Source organism: Peromyscus californicus, unplaced genomic scaffold, assembly GCF_007827085.1.
Source record: "Peromyscus californicus insignis strain IS unplaced genomic scaffold, ASM782708v3 Scaffold_4__1_contigs__length_199733344, whole genome shotgun sequence".
Classification (NCBI taxonomy): Eukaryota; Metazoa; Chordata; class Mammalia; order Rodentia; family Cricetidae; genus Peromyscus; species Peromyscus californicus.
In genome coordinates, this window is record NW_026294562.1 from 162025416 (window position 1) to 162035446 (window position 10031).

The 10031-nt window shown below is 54.9% G+C and overlaps 1 protein-coding gene across 3 annotated transcripts; it reads right to left on the reverse strand.

Moving 5' to 3' along the window:
• Positions 1–634: 634 nt before the first annotated feature.
• Ppp1r14a (protein phosphatase 1 regulatory inhibitor subunit 14A) lies at positions 635–7538 on the reverse strand. Of its 3 annotated transcripts, none has more exons than XM_052712251.1 (4): positions 7149–7536; positions 5180–5260; positions 4672–4704; positions 635–3399 (listed from the first exon to the last, which is right to left on the reverse strand). In XM_052712251.1, the coding sequence occupies exons 1-4, from the start codon at positions 7347–7349 to the stop codon at positions 3328–3330; spliced, it is 387 nt and encodes a 128-aa protein (XP_052568211.1). In that variant the 5' UTR covers positions 7350–7536; the 3' UTR covers positions 635–3327. The 3 variants fall into 3 exon arrangements, with proteins under 3 accessions (XP_052568211.1, XP_052568209.1, XP_052568210.1); XM_052712249.1 differs by lacking the exon at positions 635–3399 and adding an exon at positions 3444–3648 and having other exon boundaries at positions 7149–7522; XM_052712250.1 differs by lacking the exon at positions 635–3399 and adding an exon at positions 3655–4261 and having other exon boundaries at positions 7149–7538.
• Positions 7539–10031: the final 2493 nt, after the last annotated feature.

A 10031-nucleotide genomic window follows, 5' to 3' on the forward strand; every position in this document is an offset into this window, starting at 1 on the left:
GGCACCAGGCACACACACGTGGTGCACAGACATACATGCAGGCAAAACAGTCATGCATCGAAGTAAAAATGTTTTCCAAGGCAGATCACAAGATTGGGGGCAAAGAAAGAAAGAAAGAAAGACGGACTCCTGGGAAACCGCCAAAAATTGCCTTTCTGAAAAATATTTATTTGGGAGAGGGTGAATGTGGAGGTCAGAGGGCACCCCACAGACGTGTGCTCTCTCCTCTCACCGTGTGGGTCCGAGGATGGGACTCGGGTTCAGACTCGTTGGCAAGCGTCCCTGAAGCCGACTCCCCAACTGCAGAAGTGGGTTTGGGCCAAAGTTGGGGTAAGACAAGTTTGGAGGAAAGAGGAAGAGAGAACAGGGTGGGTGGAGACAGTGAGAAAAGCTCCTTTTTCTACCCTGAGAAGCAGGCCAACTGTGGGGGGTGGGTTCACAGGCAGGCTTGTGCCACAGTGAGGGAGGATGGTGAACTAGGTCGTTGGTCAACCTCAGGGGCATCACACCACAGGGCATGTGACGCAGTGCTCCCAGGGAGCACCTTCCTGGTTGGGGCGATTGGCCCCTTCCCACCATGACAGGATTCATCATGTTTACACATCTTATCTCTTCCGAAAACCTCGGGAATCGGTACAGTTTTAAGCATCTTTATTACATTGCAGGCATGGAGATTCTGTGAGGTCACGGGACTTCTTAACTCCACACAGCCAAGACGTAGTACGGATGGCATCTGAACTCGGGCATAAGTTTTTGGTTCGTTATAGTGCTGGGGTTGGAATCCAACACCCGACGTGTGGCGGACAAGCGGCCATGTCCCAGAGCATCCTCACTCTACACCTCCTTTTAAAGACTTACCCACTGTGTGTGGATGTGTGGTACCTGGTGCTCACAGAGGCCAGAAAATGGCATTGCATCCCCTGGATCTGTTGCTGGTTATGAGCTGCCATGTGGGTGCTGGGATTGAACCCGGGTCCTCTAGAAGAGCAGCCGGTCACTTAGCTGCTGAGCCATCTCTAGTTCCCCGCTTCCTTCTTTGAGACAAAGTCTCCCTATGTAGACCAGGATGGCCTCAAATTCCTGCATGCCGTGCACATAGAGGGGACAGAGGGACACTTTGTATTGGTTCTTTTCTCCCATCATGTGGGGCCCAGGGACTGAATTCAAGTCCTCAGGCCGAGCAGCAAAAGGGCCTTTACCCTCTGAGCCATCTTGGCGGTCCTTTTCCATTCTCACTTTACTTATTTGATAAAGGGCCGGGCTACAGAACCCAGCCTGTGACTCAATCCTTCTGCCTCTGCCCCAAGTACTAGGATGGCAGAGCCCTATCATTTGCTTAAGCTTTTGTTTTTGAGACGGGGTTTCTCTGTGAAGCCCCCTGGCTGTCCTGGATCTCGCTCTGTAGACCAGGCTGGCCTCGAACTCACAGAAATCCACCTGTCTCTGCCTCCCAAGTGCTGGGATCAAAGCCCAGTGCCACCACGGCCCGGCCGTGTGACTTTTAGCACACAGTGCTGGTGACCCGGACCTTCTCTGTGAGGTTCTTGTTTTCTATAGGAAACAGATCCAATGCTGTGGACACCCAGGGCCTGAACCTGGGGCTTGTCACCTCCACAACCATGAGGAACCAAAAGCAGGTTCCGTGAAAGGGAAGTAGAGGGTGCGCAGCTCACGCAGTGCTCTGGGACAGCAGTCCAGGTGATGGGAGCCTCACGAGGTCCCCATCCCCCACTCAATCCTTCGCATTGAGGAAGGCTGAGAAGCCTGTGTGGGGACAGCTAGGCCAGCAGCAGGGCCGGACAGGATGTCCCAGATGTTAAGCAATCTTTCCTTGCTGGTCCATGACTCAGATCCCTGGAATGGAGCCCTGATCCTGGAGAGGCAGCTGGGTGGCATGTGGGGTGGGCAATCTCACTAGAGAGATGGGGGAGATGTTTTCCTAGACATCCCAACTGCAAGACCAGGGCCTCAGCATTGGCAGTCACTCCATCTCATTATGCACAGGCTGGTGTTAAACAGCCTCTCTCCACTTCTAAGACCCTCCAGGACACCCTCTAACTCAGGAGGGAAGGCCTCGATAATCCCTGAGCTGTAGACTTCCCTGCCTAGCTCCAGCGACACTGTCATCCTGATCAATATTGGTATTACCCCAACAGGAACCACTCTGCTTCCAAGTTCAGTCTGCAGCTATGGTTGAGACAGCCTGTGGAAGTTGTTGCCTTGATGCTGCTTCTTCCAGGAAGCCCTCAAAGATTCTTTTCTTTCTTTTGGCAGAGCTGAGAATGAAACTGGAATCTTGTTTGTGCTAAGTAGGGTCTCTACCACTGAGCCACACCCCAGCCCGTCACTGGGGAATTCTAGGCAGGGGCTCTACCACTGAGCCACACTCCCAGCCCCTTACTGGGGGATTCTACGCAGGGGCTCTACCACTGAGCCACACCCCAGCCCCTTACTGGGGGATTCTAAGCAGGTGTCCTACCACTGAGCCACACCCCAGCCCCTCACTGGGGGATTCTAGGCAGAGGCTCTACCACTGAGCCACACCCCAGCCCCTTACTGGGGGATTCTAGGCAGGTGTCCTACCACTGAGCCACACCCCAGCCCCTCACTGGGGGATTCTAGGCAGGGGCTCTACCACTGAGTCACACCCCAGCCCCTCACTGGGGGATTCTAGGCAGGGGCTCTACCACTGAGCCACACCCCAGCCCCTCACTGGGGGATTCTAGGCAGGGGCTCTACCACTGAGTCACACCCCAGCCCCTCACTGGGGGATTCTAGGCAGGGGCTCTACCACTGAGTCACACCCCAGCCCCTCACTGGGGGATTCTAGGCAGGGGCTCTACCGCTGAGCCACACCCCAGCCCCTCACTGGGGGATTCTAGGCAGGGGCTCTACCACTGAGCCACACCCCAGCCCCTCACTGGGGGCTTCTAGGCAGGGGCTCCATTGTCCTATTGTTCTGCTTCTCCACCCCAAAGGGCCAGTGGCTCCTCCTACCCACAGTACCATTGTGCACATCTCACTCTCTCCCTCCCTGCCACTCAGGTTCTCTCTCCCACTTTAATGTCATTTACTGCTGGTCTGTGGCTTCAACTCCAACAACCACACCAAGCACATTCTCCATGGAGTGGACTAATGGTCTCATCACTGTGTGATGCTCTATGGGGAGATGATGGGGGTCACAGGGGCCGTCAGCATCTCCACATCTCCTGTGGCCCAGGAATCTGGCCCGGCGTTCCCCATAGGAGCTGGGACTGCTTCCATTTGGGGGGAGGTGGGAACAGGATGTGAGTCTCCGGGACGCCTCGGGGTCAGCAGGGTATGTTCTCAGGCTGAGGCCAGGAGGAATGCTTCTCCATCTGTCAGGGCCAGCTGTGACTTGGGGACCAAGGGCAAGGGCTGCAGAAGGCCAGTAGCAGGGAGAGGAAAAGCCAGACACCGGAGGCAGTTAACAGAACCATTAAATACAACTTAGAAACAATCTGGGCACTGGGGCTGGAATACAGAGACGGGCAGCGGTCAGGGAGGGGCGGTGTGGGCCCGGTCCTGGCGGGGGCTCAGGCTGGGGTCATCTGAGCAACTGGACTGTGGGAAGCCCGGCTGCCTGTGCAGGCCCCGAAGCTTGGCCAGCAGCTCCTGGACGAAGTCCTGAGGACAGAGTGGGGTTCTGAGAACCGAGCAGGAGACAGGCCTCCCACCCCATGCCAGCACCTCTTCAGGCAACAGCTTATTCAAGGAGCTGGAGCCAAGCAGGGAGGAGAGGGAGATGAAGGGGGGCGGCAAATAGAGCGATTGCGGGGGGCAGGGGGGAGCTGCAATTACTGCCTGGGCCAGTAATCACATCTGAGGCAAGAGAACTGCTATGCATTTACATGCTGAGACCCTATGGAAAGAGGGCTCAGTGGTTAAGAGCACTTGTTGCTCTTCCAGAGGATCCCAGTTCAGTTCCCAGCACCCACATAGCAGTTACATGTCTGTAACTCCAGCTCCAGGGGATCCAACACCCTCTTCTGGTCTCCATGGGCACCAGACATGCATGTGGTGGAACACAGACATACATGAAGGCAAAACACATATACACATAGAACGAGATAAAAACAGAGAGATGGAGAGACCACCCAAGACTCAGACCTGAGAGAATTTACAGACAGACACAGGCTCAGGCAGAAGATGTTTCTCATGCTGAGAAACAGTCCCCAGAGACCAGGTCTGAGCCAGCTCCAGGACGACTGACAGGCAGTGACGTTTGTCCCTCAGGCAGCTGAGAGCAGGGGGGAGAACCGTGAATATTTTCCCTTTTTAAGCAGGGAAGGAAGTGGGAGGGGTTGCATGGCCCAGCTCCAGAACCTGGAGGGTGGGAGGCCCCCAAGAGGTAGACAGGGAGCCCCAGGATGGTAGAGACAGTCACAGGGGACAGAGATGGAAAGAGGGTGAGGCCCCAAACAACCAGGACAACCAGCCAGGGGCAGGCACCATATGGGCAGAAACAGGAGCAGCTTGGGGGAGGGTTTCTGAGGCAGCTGCCTGTGGAGCGGGCGGCAGATGGGTGGTAGGAGGAGACAATGATGACAAAGAACAGGACAGAGATAGGGGCGCCCTGGAGTTCCCTAGGCCTGCCTCCACCTCCCCCCTAAAGGTAAGGGGACCAATCCTGTAAGGGCAGAGACTCACCTCCGTGGGATTCGTGCAGGACTCCAAGAGTCCCTGAGGGGGACGGGGACAAAAACAAAACAAAACAAAACAGTAAATGACTGACACCTATTCCCTGAGAGGCCCTCCCCTTCCGCAAGGGAACAAGACAAAAGACTACCAAAACTGCCCATGTGGCTGCAAACCCGAGCAGACCAGGGCCAGAGGCGGGGCTGAACCACCAGATCAGAAAGCCATTCCTCTGCTGAGAGGTCAGAGGGGAAGGACATGGCAGCTGGGCAGTCTGGGTTTGGCTCCAAGCTCTAGTCAAGACGAGCTGTGTGCCCCTGAGCAAATGATCCAACCTCTCTGGGCCTCATTTTCCTTACGGTGGTAAATGTGTCTAGTTTATAGTGTTTTGCAGAGGATTTAGTGTCTGGCATAGGAAATATTTAATAAACATGTCAACTTGGGCCATTCTGTTCAGGGCCCTGCCAAATGTTGGGCTGGGGTTGGGGGGAGGGGCGCCTTCTCCTTTCTCCCCACCTACCTGGATTTTCCGGCTTCTCTCATCTTCACTATCCAATTCCAACAGCTCATCAATGTTGACCTCATCGGGCATGTCTGACTCCTAAGGCCAGGGAGAACGGACTGGTCAGAGCCCACGTTCCCCCTGTCCCCGTCCACAGCCTTTTGTCCAGGGCTCTGGAGGCACTCCATCAACCCCAGGCCCAGCTGGCTAGGCCTGCAGCAATAATGTGGCAGGCAGGGACAGCACCACTGAGGCGGACATCTGGGTGTTGGGGGGTGGGGTGGGGTGACAGATGGGTGGATGGGCCCTGGTACCAGCCCGATGCCTGAACCCTTGGCTCGGCACTGGGGGCCTTGGGACTGGCACAGGGCTCTCTCCTTGGCTGCAGTTCCTACTCGGCAAAGCAGGCCCGGTCGAGTCTTGGAATGTCAGATTGTGGGATTCGGGTTGGCTTCTGCCCTTTCAAGGGAAAGTCTTACTTAGCAATGAGTGTGGGGGAGGGGAGCCTGCTGGGGCGGGCCCCTTCCCCTGGGGACCAGAAGGGCTTCTGGGCTGAGGGCCAGCCAGGCCTCCCTGGGTCACACTACAGGCTGCTGGGTCAGTGAAGTGACCACCTAGACTCCGTATGGTGGGCTGGGAACAAAAATGGTCTCCGAGGGAAGGCTACAGTTCATGGCACTGTGGTACAAAAGGTATCTGGTCATGATGGGGACAAGACCCAGCTGTCCTGGGCTGGGGGTCCCGGGGCCTAAGCCTCTAGTCCTGCTGCCCAGCTGGAGAGAGAAGGTGCTGTCCTGTGTAGGGGAGGAGACCTTGAGCGTCTATGGGCCTCATGAAGGTGGCCTGGTTCAGAGGCCTACGTGACCTGAGAGAGAATGTATCTAGTGTGGCTGCTGCTCAGGTGTGGCTGTCTCAGCTTGGACATGGTTAGCCGTAGGGACCATCTTTATCTATTTATTTATTGTATTTTTTTTTAAGACAGGGTCTTGGTATCTTTACTGGCCTGGAACTCATTATGTAGCCTAAGGCTGGCCTTGAACTCACAGAGATCTGCCTACTTCTTCATCTAAAAAGGTGTGCACCACCATGCCAGACTTGTTTTGAATTTTTTGGACAGGGTCTCTCCTTGTCCAGGGTTGGCCTTGAACTCCTAATTCTTCACCTCCGAAGTGCTGAGATCACAGGCCTCAGCCGCCATGCCCAGCGTGGTTCCTAGAGGTCTTAATTCCTGAGGCACCATTAGCAGCTCCGGTTGTAACTATAATTTCCACAGATGTGTGTGCCTACAGGGCTGTGACACCTGTCCTGGGGTTTGTAGGCTTGATGTTGTTGACAGCAGATAATGTATGATCACTTTGTGTCCCAGGATAGCTATTGGGGCTTGGAGCACTACAGCTTAAACCGATCGTATCTCTGTACAGCTGTAACTCTTCTCTCTGCGTTGAGGGCGACTGTGTTGTGTGTGCATGTTATTGTGTCCAGGTCAGGCCACGCTGTCCCTGAAGTTCAGCCACTAGTGTTCCTGTAAGTTTGTGTGTGGCTCACTCCTCGGAGTGGCTGTGACTTCCGTCATCTGTGCATACTGTTGCTTCCTCTGCCAGGAGTCTCTGCTGTCCTATCTGCCTTCTCACACATGTCTATGTTTGGCTTAAGGACATCCCCTCTCCCTATCCGCTCTCTCAATATGCTGGCTCTGGCACCCCAGTTCTTTCTCATCTCCTCTATTGGATCACCCCTGGATTTTCCCAGGTGTTTGCACGCACACACGTCTGGGGAACCTGGATGCATGTCTCTGTGTGTCCACGAGCTGGATGCCCCTAGCACTGAGACCTCAGGGCATGTGTCCTCCTAGCTAAGGTCGCTGCCGGTGCACCAGCTTGTGCACCAGTGAGCATGTGCCAGGGTCACCGAGGTCGCAGGGTCTCCGCTCGAGGGCCAGTGTCTCAGGCCCCCTCCGTCCCCCAGCCCCGGTCCCTCTGGGTCTCACCCTGCCGCGGTACAGCTCCTCCAAGCGTCCGTCGATCCACTTCTCCACGTCCAGCCGCCGCTGCAGCTCCCGCCGGTCGTACTTGACGGTGACTCGCGCGTGCCGCTTCTGCAGCCCACTGGGGCTGCCCCCCGGGCCGCGGGCCCGCGACGGGGACTGAAGCTTGCTCAGCACGCGCTTGCCCAGCCGCTGCGCTGCCATCGCGCCGCCGCCCGCCGTCCCCACTTGAGTGCTGCCTCGCGCTTGGGGCTCTTACGGGCCGGGGCGGGGCCGCCGGGGGCGGGGGCTCGAGCTCTGGGACCCGCCCCGCTCCGGCCGCCCGGCCTCAGTTTCCCTTCCCGCAGAGGCGAGCAGGCTAATGTGCAGGCTTCAAGCCAGGGTCCTGAGGGATGCAGATGGGGCCGGGGGGCGGGACACTCAGTTCAGAGCGCTCGGGGTGCACATCCCCGGGCGGGGTCCCGGGACACGCTCTGGGGTCGGCCCTGTGCGCCCTCTGGCGGCAGCGAGGGGTGCTACAGGGGCGCCGGGGCTTCGATGTAAGGGGTTCCCCTGAAGCTTCTCTTTATGAGAGCCCAAGTTTTAAGACAGGGTCTCAATTAGCCACGTCTGGCCTTGAACTCCTAAACCTCCTGCCTCTACCTCCTAAGTGCTTCGATTCCAGACTTAAGCCGCCACACGCAACTCTTTTTTTCTTTTCTTCTTTTGTTTCTTAGAAGCTGATCAGAGATGGACCCTGGGACCTCAGGAAAGTTAATCAATTGCTCCGCCTCCGAGCTTGAACTACCATTTAGTTTACCTCACTCATTCATTCACCCATCTATCCACTCATTTATGTGTCACTTGCTCCAGCACACGGTATTTATTGAGTGGTGTCAGCTGCCGTAACCCTTGGTGCTTAGGGGGTGGAGGCAGGAGATTCAGGAATTCACGGTGAGCTTCCGAGTTCCAGGACAGTCTGAGCTACAGACCTGCCTTAAAGTAAACAAAGCCTGGAAGGGGGAGATGGATCCATTGGTAAAGGGCTTTGTGCTATGCCTAAGGACCTGAGTCTGTCTCAACTCCTGTAACTTATCCTCAGACCACTACATGTGCCAGAGCGCGCGCGCGTGCGCGCCCGCACAAACACACACACATACACACACACACACATACACACACACACACACACACACACACACACACACAAATAAATAAATAATAACATTTTCAGGCATGGTGAATCCCAGCACTTGAGGTGGGGGTGGCAAAGAGTACTTGAACAGCTGAGGCAAGGGGATAGATGAAAGTTCAAAGTAAGCCTAGGCTACATAGTGAGAATTCTCTCAAAAAATGGGGGTGGGAGGGCTGGAGAGATGGCTCAGCAGTTAAGAGCTTTGGCTACTCTTGCAGAGGACTTGGATTCAGTCCCCAGCACCCACACGGTGGCTCACAACCATCTGTAACTCCAGTTCCAGGGGATCTGACGCCTCTTTTGACATCCAAGGGCTCCTGCAAAACAGACACTCGGCACGCATTCACACACACAATAAATACTTAAAAAATAATGTTATCAAGTGCCTGCTCCACCAGGCGCTGTACCAGAAACAAGTGGAAACAGTATAGGAGGCAATCTACCCAGAGCTCACACTGGGGGCCAGTAAGTACAGTGTGTCTACAGTTTATTATACGACCAGGAGAAATGGGGTGGGTAGGAATGTTACCAAGGGTGATAAGGGGAGATCTTGACTTTACAAGTCTTCTCACCCGGGTCAGAAGCAGCGAGAACCTTACCTCCTCTGTTGTTGAAATACTGGCTGAGCTCAAGGCCTCATACACGCTGAGCAGGCGGGTGTCCTATCCCTGAGCTCAGTTCCGAACAACAGCACTTTCTCAAGTTGTGTAAGATTTACTCACTTGCTTTATTGTCTGCTTCTCAACAGGACTGTAGCAAGGGTAGGGAGTTCAAGTCATGCACCTCGGGTACAGGTAAAAAGGCACGCACTGGGGTACAGGCAAGAAGGCACGCACTGGGGTACAGGCAAGAAGGCACGCACTGGGGTACAGGCAAGAAGGCACACACTGGGGTACAGGCAAGAAGGCACACACTGGGGTACAGAGGAGCTAGTGCATTCAGTAAGGTGCTGCTGTGCACGGGGAGGACCTGAGTTTGGCTCCCTAACACCCACGTAAACAGCCTGGCACAGGAGCTAGAAGGATGGTTCAGTGGTTAAAAGCACTGGCTGCTCTTGCAGAGGACCCAGATCCTGTTTCCAGCACCCACATGGTGGCTCACAGCCACCTGTAATGCCACTTCTAAGGGATCTGACATCTTCTGAACTACGAGGGCACCAGGCACACACATGGTACACATATATGAATTCAGGCAAATGCTCATACACATAAAAATAAAGAAATCTTTTTCTCTTTTTTTCAAAACAGGATTTCTCTGTGTTGGAACTCACTATGTAGACCAGACTGACCTTGAACTCAGAGAGTTGCCTCTGCCTCCCAAGTCCTGGAATTAAATGTGTGTGCCATCATTTCTTGAGATATGATCTCACTCTGTAACCCTGGCTGGCCTGGAACTTGCTGTGTAGACCAGGTGGTCTCAAACTTACAGAGATATGCCTGTCTCTGCCTCCTGAGTGCTGGGGTTGAAAGAGGACACTGCTGTGCCCAGCTTTTTCTTTTCTTTTCTTTTCTTTTCTTTTCTTTTCTTTTTGAGACTCCATTATGTAGCCCGGACTGTTCAGGTATGTAGCCCAGGATATCCAGGTATGTAGTCCAGGCTGTCCAGCACTCTTCATGATATTTCTGCCTCAGCCTTTCTATTAGCAGGGATTAGAGGCCTGGGCCACTGAGCCCACTGAGGAGTATTCCAGCAGTGTCACTCCAAGCATCAAA